At 33.7% G+C, this 19,362-nt stretch overlaps 1 protein-coding gene across 2 annotated transcripts in view; it reads left to right on the top strand.

Moving 5' to 3' along the window:
• The window catches only part of SPOCK3 (SPARC (osteonectin), cwcv and kazal like domains proteoglycan 3), a 495,024-nt gene that overhangs the window by 438,288 nt on the left and 37,374 nt on the right, over positions 1–19,362 (top strand). For both annotated transcript variants that reach the window (XM_008000219.3, XM_073017709.1), the window contains one exon: positions 9,918–10,037. In XM_008000219.3, coding sequence (XP_007998410.3) covers positions 9,918–10,037 — 120 coding nt within the window. The remainder of the gene's footprint in view (positions 1–9,917; positions 10,038–19,362) is intronic.

Genomic DNA, 19,362 nt, shown 5'->3' with positions numbered 1-19,362 from the left:
TAGTGAGATTGTCCTAGATTAATATGTAATTCCTACCATTTATGCTGCTTTATACTGGAGAACTTTTTCTAACCTTCATTGAGTTGTTTCAATTGCTTCATACCTATACTACTTCATTCCTCAACAATTCAGTTATAAAAAAATAAATTATAAATAAAACAGTGCACATTTTAAATATATTTGAAATATTTTCTGGAATTTAAAGTTTGTATATGACAGAAACAAGTTGACTATATGTACTGAGAGCCTTTAAATATTTATATTATTTGATCCAGTAACTGAATTTTTAAGGTTTTTCAAAGAAAACACAGTAATAAGATACAGTAATAATTTGTTGAATAAAAGTTAATCCTAGATCTTTTTAGTAAGCTCATAAATGAGGAACTATATTCTTGACACAATATTTATTGTAGAAATTTTTAACACATTATGATATATTCATATAATGGAATTTTGTATCTATCAGATGCAGTCATGTGTTGTTTGATGACAGGAATATATTCCCCTTTTTTGGTAGGGAAAGATGTTAATTTAAAATAATAGAAATTGTTTTGAATGAGGAGTACCAGATGTGCTACCAAATACCTGTGATTTGGACAAGGTAACATGAATTCACTAGCTGATAGTGTTAGAAAAGAAGCTAATACCCCAATGTTTGAGTTGATGAATGTGATCAATAATATATTTTATCATTTGTTATTGTGGGAACATCATAGAGCATAGTTAAACCAATCTACATGATGTAACTTCCTAAAAACCTAGGTTACTTGGTAGAGCCTGTTGCTCCCAGGCTACAAATCTGTACATCATGGCAATGTGTTAAATACTGTAGGCAATTGTAACACAATGGTGTTTGTAAAGCTAAACATATCTAAACATAGAAAAAGTACAGTCAAAATATGGTATAAAAGATTAAAAATGATACACGTATATAGGACATTTACCATGAATGAAGCATGTATGATGGGAAGTTGCGCTGGGTGTCATTGAGTGAGTGGTAGTGAATGTGAAAGCCCAAGTCACTACTGTAGACTTTAGAGACACTGCACATTTGGGTTATAGTAAATATTTAAAAATATTTTCTTTCACTCATCAAAATTAACCTTGGCTACTGTAACCATTTTACTTTATACAATTTTGCTTGTTTTAACTTTTTGATACCATATATTTCCTTTAACACACAACACATTGTACACTGTAAACAAATTTCACTTTCATTACATCCTTGTACTATAAATATTTTTCTATTTTTTGTTTTTTACTTTTAAAACATTTTTTTGATAAACCTAAGACACAAACGCACACATTGGCTTAGGCCTACGTAGGGTCAGGATCATCAATATCACTGTGTTTCACCTCCACATCTTGTCCCACTAGAACGTCTTCCGGGGCATTGACAGGCATAGAGCTGTCATCTCCTATGATAACAATGCCTTCTTCTGAAATACCTTCTGGTATTCTTCTGGAATACCTCCTGAAGGACCTGACCGAGGCTTTTCTTGAGGAGGTGTCACTCTTTTCAGAAATATGTCTATGGTGGTTTGCTTGGTTTATTTCTTTTCTTTTCTTTCATCATAGATTTGCTTGTAAGCAGATAATGCACCATCAATATTCCTCTTTGTTAATAAGGACCTTTCAATGTTGAGGTCCATGTTTTCATACTTTTTTTTTTTTTTTTGAGATGGAGTCTCGCTCTGTCGCCCAGGCTGGAGTGCGGTGGCGCAATCTCGGCTCACTGCAAGCTCCGCCTCCGGGGTTCCCGGGTTCACGCCTTTCTCCTGCCTCAGCCTCCTGAGTAGCTAGGACTACAGGCACCCGTTACCACGCCCAGCTAATTTTTTTTGTATTTTTAGTAGAGACGGGGTTTCACCGTGTTAGCCAGGATGGTCTCAATCTCCTGACCTCGTGATCCGCCCGCCTCGGCCTCCCAAAGTGCTGAGACTATAGGCGTGAGCCACCGCGCCCAGCTGTTTTCATACTTTTTAAGGAGCCTGTTGAGGTCTGCAAAGCCTTCTGCTAAATCTTTCACTGTGAACTTTCTTGTCAGGGGGTTCCTCTTCTTTTTCTTCTCATTTCGCTTTTATTTTGCCTCTTTACCTCTGTGTTTCTGCTTCAGTTCCAACAAGTCCCCATTAGTCAATTTCTCAGGCATGACTTCTAGGAGTTCCTCAATGTCATCCTCATCTACATGCAGGTTAAAGTTGTTTGCCATCTCAACTACAGGCTTGTTGGTTTTTGCAACCTTCTATTCTTGGAAAATTGTTTAAAATCATGGATGAACCTTTTAAGTATCTTCTTCCTGATGCCATTTATACACTCCTTGGCAACATCACCCTATGCCCAAGCAAGGTCCAGGGTAGAGTCACAGATGGCATAATCCTTCCAGAGTAGCATCAGTGTCTTCCGAATGTCTTCCTCAGTTGTAGCAATAGCCTGGGCAAATGTCCTCAGGTAGTCGGGCTTCAAAGCTGCCGTTACTCCTTGATCAATTGGCTGGATGAAAAAGGTGATGTTAGGAAGAAAAAAAAACCTCACTTTGATATTGGCATGAAGGTCACCAATAAAAGGAGACTGTACAGGAGCATTATGAACAATAAGCCGAATCCTGACAGGCATGCTATTCTTCAAACAGTACTTCCCCATTTTGCTGGTGTAGCAACTCAGACGGGCATCTTGGAAGAGGAGCTGGGTCATCCACAAACTATTGCTCCTGTAGTACACAGGGAGTGTGTGTTTATTGATAATAAGCTTGAAAGTCCTGGCATTCTCACTGTGCCAGATCACAAAGGGTTTCAATTTGTAGCCTGTAACATTGCCACCAAACAAAACTCTTATCCTGTCCTTAAAAAATCTTGGCATTAAGTTGGTGTTCGTAGGGATGAAAGTTCTTTCAGGCATTTGTCCCCAGAATAGGGAGTTTTCATCCATATTGAAGATTTGCTCTCGCAAGTATTTTTTCTGCACAACCAGCTTATCTTATTGTGGAATCACACAATCTGATTTTTGGAAGTTCCAAAAATTCCTCAGCTGCTGTCACATCAGCACTTGCATACTCACCACTCACTTTTACATGATATAATGAATAACTATTCGTGAATTGTTTAAACCACCCAGAGTTTACAGTAAATTTCACATTGTAGTTGGGTACTGTGTTTTCTTACAATATTGCAAACAGATTTTGCTTTGGTTATAATTATCATGGTGCCGAGAGGGATGTGTTTCTGTGTCTGCTCTTTAATCCAGTTCATCAAAATTTCTCCATATCTGATATAGGCCATTCTTGAATTTTTGTTAGTCTTGTTGCCTCCAAGAAGCAGATTCTCTAACAGATTCTGTCACTTTGTTCTTGTTGTTGATCATAGCTATGGTGGAATGGAATATGCCTGCCTGAAGAGCAATAACCACCACTGGTTTTCCACCTTCATAGTTCTTAATCACTTTTCATTTAGTCTCCATGACAGTCACTCTAAGGGGCCTCTTACGGGCAGCATTAGCAGTGGCTTTTGCATTGTTAGGGGCCATGATGAACAAAACAAGAGAGTAAATCCACTGAGGTTACACAGTCAAGGGATGCAGTAAACATGAGATGTGTGAGGCTTCTGTGGGCTTAACACAGCATACTGTCTTAATGGAAACTTTTTGCTTAGTAACTAGGATTACACTTTAAAGTGCTGATAAAAAGTAGAGCATAATAAATACATAAATCACTAGCATAGTTGTTTATTATAATGATCAGGTATTATATACTGTACATAATTATATGTATCGGACTTCCTTACCACTGCAGCACAGTAGATTAGTTTACAGCAACATCACTACAAACATGAGTGATATGTTATACTATGACATTATTAGATAATAGGAATGTTTCAGCTCCATTGTAATCTTGTGGGAGCAACATTGTATATGATGTCCTTTGCACAAAACACTGTTATGCAGCATTTGACTGTATTTTGTTTTCAGATATTTTAACAACCTAAAAATTATCATTTTAAAACAATGAAAAGACATAAGAGTAAACATTGTTTATCTAACATTATTCAAGCTATGCAAAACATGCATAGCAGATATACACAATAAATATTTTACAGTAGCTACTTATTGATTATAGTGTTAAATATACTGGTTTATTTTTATTATTTTTAATATACATTATAATCTACATTTACAAAATTGGCATCTCTTACTGTGTAGTCAGAAAAAAATAAATTTTTAATACTGTTATAAAAAATGTTAAAATGTTTCCATCACTCATGTAATGTAAAGTTTGAAATTTCTAACAACTAGATGATTCATAAATGACCTTTCAAATGAGAGAAAGAAACCATGATTATGGAAGATTTGAGCCTAGGAAAAGGAAATAGAGATTCTTGGAAGGCTATCATAAACTAAAAGTCACCAAAAATATGTAAAAAGCCAAAAGAGTTATTCAAGATTATGTAATTTCTTCTTCTTATTTACATATTTGTAGCCAGGTTTATCTGAACGTGTATTCAATAAAAAAGATCAAATAAAGCAAATAACAAAGATTTGTTTTTAAAAAGCACCACTTAGAAATAAAGGTGGAAATCTGTGCCACTTAAATTATAAATATTAATTTATTATATTAAATTAATAATATTTAATATATTATATTGATATTATATTGTACTTATTAATTAATACATATTAATTGTTTATAAATATTTATTGCCTTCTGTCACAGTGAGGTATAAAAATAGAGCTAATTCAAGAATATATGATTATCTGTACTTGAATAATTAAGAGTAGAGCCCAACAAGTAATAAATCCTCCTTAGGCCGGGCGCGGTGGCCACGCCTGTAATTTCAGCACTTTGGGAGGCCGAGGCGGGCGGATCACGAGGTCAGGAGATCGAGACCATCTTGGCTAACACGGTGAAACCTCGTCTCTATAAAAATACAAAATATTAGCTGGGCGTGGTGGCGGGCTCCTGTAGTCCCAGGAACTCAGAAGACTGAGGCAGGAGAATGGCGTGAACCCCGGAGGCGGAGCTTGCAGTGAGCGGAGATCGTACCACTGCACTCCAGCCTGGGAAACAGAGCGAGACTCCATCTCAAAAAAAAAAAAAAAAAAAAAAAATTCCTCCTTACTCCTCTTCATTCTGAAATAAACATTGTGTCATGAGAGCATTTTGTCTTATATTGTCATTTTCGTGTCTTTAGGACATCGTGGCCCTATGTAATAGGAGGATTGGAGTTGACACTGAGAGACATGTTCTTCGGACTTTTCTTTGTGTAATGGACATATCTTGAAAGAAAATAATCACATTGGAACCAACTTAAGCCTTTTTTGCTTTTAGAGTAATTGTATTCTGCCAGATTTTAACTGTACTACACTCACATGCAAACCAATCCCATCAGGAAGACCGTCAAAATTCCTAAACATTACATTGTTGGAAGGTGGTGGTAGCAAATATTTTTTATTGATGAAGAGTAAGGAATGATGTGTTTCGTTTCTTCACCTCATAGATCAGACTTAGAAAAATCTCTTTACCAAATTTCATAAGGGAAAAAATAATAAATTATGCCTGGTATTTTGTGACCTAAATGTACTAAATTTGTTTAAATAACAAATGCCTATACTACTTCATTTCATCATCTGTGACATAAAGTATTATTTTCTAGCATTAAGCAAAAATGAGTGGTGACCTTAGAAGTGCTTTAAAAAACTTTATGAACCAAGCCTAGCAGAGATAGGAGACAGCTTGTTAAATATAGTATTGGAACAAAACTTACAAAATTTTCTGACAGATAATGCACAATAAAATGTGGACTCTGCCTCTGATTTGAAACTTCCCAGAGCATCCCCTCTGCTTGGACCTCTGTATTTACATCTGAGCTTCCTTATTGTATAACATAATCATAAACAATTAACAACTCATATTGCCAGATATGAGTATATTCGTTCTTTAATAAATTCATGTTCTTGATAACTACATTTAAGTATGTTATAGTGTGTCTTACTCAATTTAGGCTACTAAGAATAACAGAATGCCACAGGCTTATAAACAACAGAAATTTATTTCTCACAATTCTGGAGACTGGAAGTGCAAGATCAGGGCAGCACCAGCAAATTCAGTGTCTGACCAAAGCCCGGGTCCCCGTTCATAGATGGCCTTCCTCTTGCTATGTTCTGACATGGTGGAAGGGGAGAGGGATCTGACTGGCTTCCATTTTAAAAGAGCAGTAATCCCAATCACGAAGCCTTTGCCCTCAGGGTCTAATCACCTCCCAGAGTCCCTGCCTTCTAATACCGTAACACTGGATTAGGTGTTAACATATGAATCTGGGGGAATATAAACATTCAGTTAATACAATTTGAGGGACTGAGGGGACATTTTAAGCAATTTTTGTAATCGGCAGAGAGTTTCGTGCCTATTAAAATGTAAGAACTTATGTAAAAGTTAGAGACCTGAAAAAAACATTTATTGATTCTCAACTATAACATGAAAATAATAATTACTATTAATAGATACTTCATTTAATAGTTATAAAATATATCAACTTTGTTAATTTTTAAATTTCGTATTTATCAAATTTAATTAATTTCAGGAAGTGTATGGTTTAAACTTTCTAATTTGGCAAGAATCCCCGTTTTGGCCAATGGTTTCAGATAAATTATTGCCAATTTTAAAGTAAATCAGTTAATTGTTGGCAAATTAAAATTAAATTGAAAAATTATTTAAAATGTTTTCAAAAGTTTTATACATAAAGTATTATTTTTAATAATACTCAAAACTAAGATGTCCTGGGCTTATGGAAGTTACTGAAATGTTCCTGAAATCTCTCCAACAATTCTCATTATATATGAACCTTTCTGAAGAATAAATACTAAGAATTTGGAATGTGACTATACAGTATTCCTGTGTAGATATATTACTGGTATATTGTTTTTTGGTAGGAAAAGATGTTAATTTGAAATAATAGAAGTTGTTTTAAATTAGGAGTACCAGATGTGCTACCAAATACCTATGATTTGGACAAGGTAACATGAATTCACTAGCTGATGGTGTTATAAAAGAAGCGGATACCCCAATGTTTGAGTTGATGAATATGATCAATAAATGTTCATTGTTTTCTCTCAGATCTCACCTCCATAGTGTACATAATGGAGTGTTATGCTGTTAACAAACTTGCTATTAAAAAAGTGTTGAATACACCACATAACACAATTTAAATGACTGTGTTTGTATACATGTAGTATACCTGTATGATACATTTTTAAGAAATAGGGGCTGGGCGCGGTGACTCACAGCTGTAATCCTAGCACTTTGGGAGGCCGAGGCAGGTGAATCACCTGAGGTCAGGAGTTCGAGACAAGCCTGGCCAACATGGCGAAACCCCGTCTCTACTAAAAATACAAAAATTAGCTGGGCATGGTGGTGGGGGCTTGTAATTCTAGTTACTCGGGAGACTGAGGCAGGAGAATAGCTTGAACCTGAAAGGCGGAGGTTGCTGTGAACCGAAATTGTACTACTGCATCCCAGCCTGGGTGACAAGAGTGAAACTCTGTCAAAAAAAAGGAAAGGAAGGGCAGGGGAAGGGCAGGGGAAGGGCAGGGCAAGGGCAGGGGAAGGGAAGGGGAAGGGAAGGGAAGGGAAGGGAAGGGAAGGGAAGGGAAGGGAAGGGAAAGGGAGAAAAAGAATTACTGGGTCAAGGGTTAGATGCATTTGTAATTTTTTTTAATTTTAAAATTTTGTTGACTTTTGAATATTAATACAGTTATATAGTACATAATTCAAAAAGAGAAAGAGATGAATGGTAAAAATAAAATTCTCTCACACCACTTTCTTCCATTAATCCAGTTCCCTTGGGAGTTATGTCTTTATATAAATCCTTCTAGAAATATGTGATATTTACACAGGTATGTATGAATACGTAGAATTCCTCTTTTTCAAGTAGGTGTTTGTTTTCTTGTGCCTATCCCTTTAAGGGGAGCAGAAGACCCATGTCAAGATGGCTTAAACAGAGACTCCAGGCTACAGTGTAAGCATTCATATCAAGAGTATGCTATTTTTTTGCCTCATCACCTCAGCCTCAGCCGTGGTGAACCTTATCAGTAAAAGTGATTTTTTTCTTTGATTTTCACTATAACTTATTCTTTTCCCTGGATGAAAGGATAGTAATGAATTCTGTACATTGCTCTATCCCTGGCCAAGAAATCTCGATCTTACTGCCATCTTGCTCTGCCCTGAGCACACAGTACACACTCCGTAATTACCCTTCACCAGCTTCCTAGAATGTCCTTCACCTCTCTCTTCCATTAGTTCCTGTGACTCAGACATCCTCTTGCTGATTTTCTCTCCGGTGTATCACATTTTGTAGTAGCATCTTGGGCAAAGATTATGTGGATTTTTAGTTTTGCAGACCCTGTATATGTAAAAATTACTTTACCTTACTTTCCCACCTGATTTCTCTTAGAAATATGAAATAATTTTTATGTTGCTATGCTGCCTTTCAATGTTATTTAAATATTGGAAGGCATTTCTGATTCCTTATTCTAAGTATGTAACAATTTTAGTTACCCTCCCCCATGGAAGTTTATAAGATCATCATTTTGTCTCCAGTGTTCTAAAATGTCACAATGATTGGCTAATTTGGTCATCCCACCATACCAGGTACTGGGAGATTCTTTTTAATTTAGGAGCTGATTTCCTTTAGAGCAAGTGTGTCCAATTCATGGCCCACAGGCCACATGTGGCCCAGGACAGCTTTGAAGGCAACCCAACACAAATTTGTAAACTTTCTTAAAACATTATGAGATGTTTTTGCAATTTTTTTTTTTTTTTTAGCTCAGCAGCTATCATTATTGTTAGTGTATTTTATTTGTTGCCTAAGACAATTCTTCCAGTGTGGCCCAGGGAAGCCAAAAGATTGGATACCCCTACTTGAGAACTAGGAAATGGTCTGGGATGGTATTACATCCAATTACATTACATTATGTTATTTATGATACATATAATGTATATGGTATATATTAAATGTAATAAAACATACCATAATTGCATAGTGTTTTAACCAAACGGACAAATGAGTATTAGCATGAATTACTTGTTAGTTGAGGAAATTGCACATTTATAGCATCCACAGAGGATTGGTCTGCAATAACAATGTCCTCTAAACAATGTAAATTGGTGGCTTTTAAAATATATTTTCAAAGTATTTTTGCAGTAAATTACTGAATTTGAATACTATATTTCAATGCTAGTCACACACACATAACATATTCTGCTAATAATGATATCTTTAAAAAATAAAGAGGAAGTTATTTTAGTTCCAAATGGCAAGGTTTTCCAGTACAGTCTTTTTACAATAGAAACATTATAGTACTTTCTTAAATATTTTATAGTTTTTTCCTAATCACAAGTTATATAGCTGTTTCTTTTCTGTGATTAACAAATATATAGCATTAAATCAAATAGGAACAGTATATATTTATAATAGTGCATTCCTACATATACTGAGTATATGAATAAAGAATTATAAATTGTGACATCTTACAATAGGTATGGCCAACAATAAATGTATAATAATCATTTTGGATTTTCAACCCTGTATTTTCTCTGATAACCTATCACCCCAGCATAAAAAAGTATTTATGACATAAATATTATGGCTCAACTTTTGTGGTGTTATCAATACAAATCCTCCAAGTGTCATATTCTAATGAAGAGTGCAAATAGAATTCCACTAATAATACTTCTTTATTGCATAAAATGTTTTTGTCATATTACATCTTATTTTAAAGCATGTATTTAATTTTGAAAAAGCTGAAACAGAGTCACACCTTTTTCTTTTAGTCGTCGTTACCTTTCAATTTATGGGAATAATGAGAGAAAAAGCACTAGCGTTATACTAAGATATTATTCAAGACTTGTGTTGTTTCTCTGTTTTTAGCATGCAGTGACCTGGAGTTCAGGGAAGTGGCAAACAGATTGCGGGACTGGTTCAAGGCCCTTCACGAAAGTGGAAGTCAAAACAAGAAGACAAAAACATTGCTGAGGACTGAGAGAAGCAGTAAGATTTCTCAAGTTGATAATTGCTACTGTATCTGATATGAAGTTTTATTTCCAATGAACCACGTAGAACAAAACACATATTTCGGTATTTATTCACTGCATATATACTGAATAAAAATCAGAACATGATTACTTCCAAGCACACCTGTATTATTTTACAGCGAAATAAGGAATTTGGGACAACTCTGATTGGAGGAAAAGGGAATGTCTCCTCAGAGGGTGTTTAGCTTTCAGTAGAGCAGAAAGAATGAGAATATTCTTCAGTGTTTTATTAAGGTGGTAAAGAATAGAACACCACAGAAAATAAAAGTAAAAAATTTGGAGTGCTTAGATTTTAAAAGAATACAACGGAACTCCCCCATATGGTAGCCTTTCCGAGATTGCTTTGCTGATGTCTCTATTTTGACCCTGTGTGAAATGGATCAGTAGACAAGAGAGGATATCTGCAAATTAAATAAGTAAAATGCAGAAGGAATAAAAGAGCATATACCTCTTACAAGTTTTTTTAATTATCAGTATAATTCTCTAAAAGTTTTTTTAATTCCTTGGAAATAAGAAATACAAATTGAAATAGGGTATTTGTTATGAATAATTTTATAAACTTTTCATTTTATATTATTTTCATTTGTATAAAAATTCGTTTATTATTTAATACATATAAAAGGATATGGAAACATGGGCTGAATCTTTCAAAGATTGAAGCATGTGCTCCAAAACACAAGAAAAGGGGGAGGAGTAGCAATTACAAGCCACATCTCTTGGCTGGCAAAGAAGAGCCAGATGTGTGACATTCATCACCTGTCGTGATGTGACCCATCCATTCTCACCTGCTACCCTCAAAGTGCAGTTTCTAACAAAATGATGTAGTAAGATAACACAATCCTCCTTAGATTCCTAAAATGCTTTATTTTTTTTCACATTAAGGAGTTTTCTACAATTTCAACCAATTGTAGTTATGAATCTAATTTACATAGTGAAATAATTTAATGTAGAAGAAATAAGCCATTACTTTTAGATCAGTAATTGTCTTTGAATGTGTAATGACTATCCGTATCATTTCCTTTTATGAATTTCACGAAGAAATTGTAGTATTTTTCATTTCCTGTAGGAGAATTCCTCAGACTTATCTCTGGATTTATTGGTTAATTTTTTGGCAAATGTAAATATTTTGATGCCTTTTAGCTTGAACTTGCCTAATAGAAATAATGATTCAGTATATTTGCCTCTGTATTTATTGCCTCCCTACTGGAGTGGGGAGAAGGTTTCTTCCACACCCTTACATATTGATTTTTTAAAGATTCATGTTCACAACTTTTTTTAAAATTCATATCCACTCCCAATATTCATAGTTGAACACTTTTATTGCTTGCTCTAAAATTTCTCCTTTAAGCTAAGCTTGAGTTCAGACTGATGCGTCCTTCCAGATATGGAGATAGATAATGGAGAACATTTGCAACACTCAGCAAGGTGCCTGGGTAATTGTACATATTCACAAATATTTTCCTTTCTAGCTTTTTCTGTCGATAAACTCCATGAGACTCTCTAACAGTAGTAGATTAATTATAAGAAATTTCTTTAGAGTTGAATATCTTTGGACAGGACAGGAAAACGTGGGCCAAAGGATTATGTATACTGCTTGAAGGAGTCAGAGGCCAGCTAGAAAAAAATTTCCAATGGGAAGTTATCCATTAGAATAGATATGACAAATCCGTAGACAAGAAATGGCTGGCTCCCTCAGCTCCTCAGATCTGTGCACCCTCTGGGTGAATCGTTCTTTGGCTCTATCTTATTTAATTTGTGAACCAATCCTCCAATATCAGACTCCCATCTCCTTTCTATTTTTATTTTCCTTTCTGAGCATTTATCAGTTCTAATATAGTGATAATCGAATGTTTATTTAATTCTCTCTCTCTCTCTATCTCTCTCTCTCTCTCTCTCTCTCTCTCCCCCTCCCTCCCCCAACCAGACTACTTAAACTCAAAGCAGTAAGAGGTCTTTATTCACCACTGTATTTCCAGAACCTAGGATAGAGTTTGACATATAGTATTCACTAAATAAAACTGAAAGGAGTTAATCAATGAATGAAGCAAAGAAGCAATCAATATACTACATTGTGTACCCATACCATAGTTGAGTCACTCAATTAGTGCCCTAGAAATGATTATTGATAATATTCATTATTTTAATCATAACAGTTATTACTGTAGTCAATTTTTATGCTTTTATTTCTATGAGAAAGATCACAAGCAGTGGAAGCAATGAGTCAAAATGTGCATGTATTTTAAATTACATAAGATAATAGATATTGCCAGACTGCTTTGTAAAAAGCTTAGGGCATTTTTCATTTTTACCAACAAAACATGAGAGTTAACTTCTGCCTGCATGCCTAATAGCAAAAAAATTGCCATTCATTTTAACTTTTCCATTCTGATAAATATGCTATTATTTTTCATTGTTAATTGAATTTGTATTTTCTTTATTAGCAGTGAATTTGAACATTAAAAAATGGGGGGAGACTAAAAAGCAGTTTTCAACTTATCTGATATTAATGTTATCACCCCTACATTCCATTTTATCACATTTGTTTAATATCTTTGCTAAGAAATTCAATCAACTTTTCTTTATTATATTCATTTAAGTGTCTCTCTTGTGAAAACCCATAGTTTGGTTTTGATCTTTTAATATAACAGTGAACAAACTTGGGGTGTTTTAGTTTTTTTGTTTGTTTGTTTGTTTTGAGATGGAGTTTTGCTTTTGTTGCCCAGGCTATATTGCAATGGAGTGATCTCGGTTCATCGCAACCTCCACCTCCAGTGTTCAGGTGATTCTCCTGCCTTAGCCTCCTGAGTAGCTGGGATCACAGGCATGTGTCACCACGCCCGGGTAATTTTGTATTTTTAGTAGAGACAAGGTTTCTCCATGTTGGTTGGGCTGGTTTTGAACTCCTGACCTCAGGTGATCCGTCTGCCTCGGCCTCCCAAAGTTCTGGGATTACAGGCGTGAGCCACCACACCCGGCTACTTTTTGTATTTTTATTAATTGAGAATGTGGTTAAGTCAACATAAGGCAGAGAAAAATATTCTGATAAGGTATAGAATGTTTGTCTTCAGGCATTTTATAGTGAAGCCAAATAAAAATATATTTTACAATCTCTTATTTATAGTAAACAAAAAATCCAATAACATTTTGTCATTTTAATAAAGAGAGAAAAGTCAAATTTTAGTTTTGCATCAAAATAAAATTTGATGCTGTTGTTAAAAATCTTATAAGAAACCTTAAAAATTAGCCAACATTGACCATGAAAAAATAATGTTTTTCATGATTCTTTTATACTTTTTACATTTTATTCATTTGTTTACACATTTTCACATTTTTAGGAAGATTAGTCATTTTCTATTAAGATAACACTATATTTTTTAAAAAATAATGTCTCGTATATCTTGTTGACAAAGTTGCGTTATATCATGATTTTTCCTAAGAAAATCATTTATAATTTTTAATTAAATTTTCACTTTATAGGTGTAATTATGAGGTAGATAATTGTAAGGTTTGTCAGCATTTTGTAGTAAATAAGCAGACATTATGAATATAAATTTTATACTTTTTTAATATCCATACACTTCTTTATAGAATATCATTTTAATGTGGCAAGAATGACATATTTATTAACAGAGCCAAGTATATACAGCTTCTCTAAAAATTACAAAGCATGCTTTTGTGTTTTATCTTTTTAAAAATGATCTAGATATTAGATTAGATATTGATTAAGGAATACCTATTAACTAATTTAATCTAATATACATATAACATTTTAAACTACCAAAAATTCTTGGAGACTTTTTTAAGTTGGCTTTATTAAAAAACACAATTACTGTTGAAATAAAGCTTGTCATCTATGTGATTTAATTTGGTTAAAAACAAATTCATAGTTTCTTTTTCTTTCTTTTTTTTGAGGTGGAGTCTCACTCTGTTGTCTAGGCTGGACTGCAGTGGTGCCATCTCAGCTCACTGCAACCTCCACCTCCTGGATTCAAGCAATTATTCTGCCTCAGCTTCCCAAGTAGCTGGGATTACAGGTGTGTTCCACCACACCAGCTAATTTTTGTATTTTTAGTAGAGATGGGTTTTCACCATGTTGGCCAGACTGGTCTCAAACTCCTGACCTCAGGTGATCTGCCCGCCTCAGCCTCCCAAAGTGCTGGGATTACAGGTGTGAGCCACAGCTCCTGGCCAAATTTATGTTTTTTATAATCTCAAACACTTAGTAGATGTAATGCTAACTAATTGCATCAGTATACCTATATAAGTTTAGGAAAAATATATCCAAATAGAATAAAAATATAAGCTGTGTTATATTTAATGCTGATAACACTAGAATCATAGCTACATTTTATTAAATAACATTAAACCAGCCATTTTTGCCAATCTTTTAAAAATTATGTGAATTGAATTTTTAAAACATGAGAGTTATTCTTAGTAATCCTATGCCTAACCATTCCATTTTAATATAGAAAACATGACAATGGGCCTGCATAATAATGTATAAAAACGCTTGCTTGCGTTTTTTATTAAAAGTTGTTTTATTATTTACTTAATTTTAAAATTAGTTATTATTGATGCTCAGTAAATAGAACTATATATTCTTGAATAGTAATTAAAATTAAAAAAATAACCCAATCACCTGTTTCTCCTAATAGCCATCTCTATTTTTATTAGTGATTACTTACAAAGTATTTTGTGCTTGTTTGTATTTAGTGTCAGAATAGTGATATTAGGGGCAAACATTCAAGACAGGGCCAAATTACACCTTTTTCTGGTTGTGCAAAGAAGAATGCTTAAATGCTAATATCTTTTGTTTAATGTGTAGAATATTACCTTTGAGATAGATCTTTGTCTTTTGATGAATCTGTATCTCCAATTACATTTAAATTATTAATGTAATGTTCATTAAAATGGTCACTTTTTACTCTCTAGAAATACCACGGAGCTTGTTTTCTATAATATTAGAATATGTGTGAATAGAATATATAGTTTCCTAAAAAAGTAATTCTTAATATTTACATCTGTTTGGTCTAACTTCAGAGACTAATATGCAGTTGGAAAGTTAATGAATGACTTCAAGAGGTGCATCTGAGCTGGTGCTGAGCTGCTTGGCACACAGGAGAAGAGAGCAGAAAGGATGCTAGCATGTGTCTGCTTTGTCGATACTTTATCTCCTAAAATAATCTGAAAAATTCAGCACTCTGTTTCACCACAAAGTCTCAGATATGCGATCTTTTCCAACCCCAAATATAGAGCAATAAAGGCCATAGGTACAATCCAGAAAAGTTGTCTGGAAATAGTGGCCAAAACAAGGGCCAATGCTTTGCCAAACATTGTTGAGCATGAATGCAAATATTAAGTTGAACCTCATGAAATTACCAATTTTGGAACTACAAAACAATAGTTTTTAGAGGTCAACCTGATATAAGTCATCTAAGAATCGACTACTTGTTATATTTAAGTTAGTCTTTAGACTTTAACCTATTTTCTTTCACTGACCTTTTATTTGTGTTTAATTTCCCAGTTGTGTTATAACGGGTAAGGATACAAATTAAGTTACGATTTTTTTCTTGTTTATCCTAATCTCATGATTCAGGATAATAATCTCATTCTTAGTATTTATATCCTAACTGCATGGTAGCTAATGATCCGTAGGCTGAGTGCAGAATGGGTAGCATGCTCTCTAACTTCATTTGTTTCCTAATCATAAGCCAGATTTCTAAAAACTGTTAGTACAGCTTACTCTTAGGACTAATCGTTGCCTGCTGACTTCTCTGTGACTTCCAGAAAGTGTTATAGAATGTTTGGTTAGTATAATTCCTCATAGTAAAGGCACATCCTTCATATTTGCCTTTTACTTGTCCTAGAACACTCTTCCCCCAGGTATCTGTATGGCTCGCTCCCTCTCTTCATCCAGCTTGTTGTCCAAACATTCCTCACTAGGTGCCTTCCCTTCTACCCCATCTAAAATAGCAATGGCACCACAGAGCATTCACTTCCTCTTTACACTGCTTTATTATTCTTTCTAGCAAATATTGCTACCTGATATACAAATGTTTACTAGTTTATTTTTTCTCTCTTCCAAATAAAATATAAGCACTCTAAGGTCAATAGTTTTCCACCGTAGAACCTGCAAGCACTATAAAAGGACTTGGCATATGGTAGGGATTCAATAACAATTTGTTTAATGAATAAACTAAGAAGTCTAATCACAAATTGTTACCTAGACAATGCCCTGACTTCAGAAGAGTGATAAATTAGCCTGTAGCTGCTTGCTTATATTTGCTATATAACATAGTTTCCGAAAGGGCAAGATTCTGATGATAGCAGAATTGGATTAAAAGGGTAAAAGCTTAATGAAATTTAAATGGAAAGATATTTTGCTTTTTCAAAAAAGTCAATGAGCCTTGAAAGTGGAATTTAGTTTTATAAAGAAAGGGTGATTTTCTAGCCTCACATACCATCAAATCAACAATGCTATATATTTTGCATTAGTTAATATTTAAAGTATAATGAAATGTAGTCTTTTTTAGTAGCTATTTTAGTAATTGTACTTAACTCTTAAACCCATTATGATAGTAACCTGAGATTTTAATCAACCAAATTGTATTACAGTATTTGCATACAGAATTCCACAGTCATTACTCAAGAATTGTATTTTACTTGAATCTTGGACAGTGTAAATATTTCATAGCTAAATGATTTGAGTTGATAAAATGGTCAAAAATGTCATAGCTTTAAAAAAAATGAAGTTTATACAGTCTGTCATTATTTTTTAACAACTGACACCTAATTTTTATTTTATAAACTCAGGCTTCTTGAATATATTTTGTTTGGATTTATTTTAGAGCTATCACTGAAAAACAAATGAATGATCATAGAGTAGTAACTAAGATGGTAAAAGTCTTAAAATGTGTTTTACGATAACGAGTTGAAAGAAATGGAGCTATTTAGCCTCTTATCCTATTATTATTAGCATGAAAATGCTTGGTGATGCTTTATTCAATAAGAATATGTTGTGTCCATTATTATCAATATACCTCAATTTTGTTTTATTATTTAAATCTCCAAAAATTGCATAGCAGAAATACTGTACCCAGGCTTTTAAAAATATGGCTGCAATCGAGAATATATAGTTCGTGAAAGTGACATTGTACTAATTTCCCCTTTAACAACTTGGAGAGCATCAGGACATTAGCATCATATGAAAAATCCCCAGATTAGCAGAGTCTGACTCAGATTAAGATAATGTCTTATTTCTGCTTTCCTACATGCCAAACGTTCTCCTCAGTCAGAGAAAATGATAGAATCATTTAAACCTCCAGGGTAAATGCATACATTCTAATTTCTTACCCAGATATTGCTCACTTTATGTCATGATGTCCTCACAGTAAGAGAAAGATTGAATTTGGAATCAGATGGTTTAAAACAATGCCACATTTTAATGCAATTAGGAGTCTTCTAGGTATAGCAGGAGACTTCATCTTTTGAAAACAAAATATTTGAGAAGATTAGATACATTTTCTTATTTCAAGTAATAAAATGAGAGATCCAGATCATTGCTTATTTTGGTTCTAATTATTGAGACATCTGGCACTTTCTTCTCTTTTATTCTATAGATTCTAACTCCCTATGATAAAATTTAATTATATATTCAAGTATTACTAAGGTAGTACATTAACATTTGTAAATTTTAATTTTGCTGAAACTATATATTTCGTATATAGCTAAATTAATGTAATCCCATGCAGCTTAAAAGTATTGCTATAAAATAAATTACTAAGTGATTGATGTATTGCAGTGAAATTATTTTGTTACATTATCGTGTCCTGAGAAATTACTGCATTGGATCTACTAGGAACCAAACTTTTGGTTATCCTTTTTTCTTTAGGAACTGTATTATTCCAAACAATGGCAATTGCTATCAGCATTGGCTATTTTTTAACATTTCTCACTGGGTGAACGAAATGTTGTCAACTTTATTACATTCTGTTTTCAATAATGTGAATATTTAATTTCAAAATAAAGCCATGTAGAGTGTTCAAGCAATTTTCACCAGTCATCTGAACTATCAGAACCAATTTAAAATGAAACAATACCCCTCATAAAAAAAGGCAATGAAGAGGTTAAGAAAAAACATCTACAGAAAAATAAAACAAAACACAAAATTTTATGTTATCACATATATTTAGTCAATTATAGTCAATTGTAAACATTATTCATGTTAAACTTTACTCCAATGCCAGTTGAGTAATACATAAATCCTTGAATGTTTGCAAAATAGGTGTCTTGAAAGCATCAAGAAGCGATAGTTAAAACCAACAGAAAAAGTATACATAAAAAGAAGTAAAATAACTAAAAAAAAAATTATTTGGGGTTATTTGATGTGAAAACAAATGACTCTATATACCACTGTAGTCCTTGAACCATACGCCAGCCAATAAAAAAGCCATTAATTTTATGATGATTCCTTTGAGACATTAATGAGTGTTAACTGATTTTCAACATATCACAGCAAGGAAGAATCCATATAACATTGTATATTTTCCATTTTCTTTATTTTTATATTTTGTATTTTGATTGCATAAGTAATGCATGCTTATTTAAAAAAATAATACATGGAGATATAATTAAGAGAGTACCTTTTCACCAACTTCATTCATTGCCTTTTTCATGAGGTAGAAACTGTTAGCAGCCTGATTTATATGATTTTCCAATACTTCTTTTTTTTTTTTTTTTTTTTTTTTTTTTTTTTTGGAGACAGAGTCTCGTTCTGTTGCCCATGCTGAAATGCAGTCACGATCTCAGCTCACTGCAACCACCATCTCCTAGGTTCAAGCTATTCTCCTGCCTCAGCCTCCCGAGTAGCTGGGATTACAGGCATGTTCCACCATGCCTGGCTAAATTTTGTGTTTTTAGTAGAGACAGGGTTTTGCCATGTTGGCCAGTCTGGTCTTGAAGTCCTGACCTCAAGTGATGCACTCACATCAGCCTCTCAAAGTTCTGGGATTACAGAAGGGAGCCACCATGCTCCACCAAATGTACTTCATTTTCATACAAAGATATTTATTTACATAAACAAACCTATTTAAAACAAATAGAAGATCATACTATGCACAGTATGAGCCAGCTCACTTATTATAACTTTATTTTAACCTTTTAATACTTCACTGTGTTGCAAATATTTTCTCACTACATCCTTTCTAGTTTGACTTTAGAATATCTCTTAGTTCATGTTCTTTAAGAAAGTCTTTCTTACAAAAATACTGACGTGTATATTC

This window comes from Chlorocebus sabaeus, chromosome 7 (genome assembly GCF_047675955.1).
Source record: "Chlorocebus sabaeus isolate Y175 chromosome 7, mChlSab1.0.hap1, whole genome shotgun sequence".
NCBI classification, from domain to species: domain Eukaryota; kingdom Metazoa; phylum Chordata; class Mammalia; order Primates; family Cercopithecidae; genus Chlorocebus; species Chlorocebus sabaeus.
The sequence above is the reverse complement of the archived record's forward strand: the minus strand, read 5'-3'. Positions and strand labels throughout refer to the sequence as shown.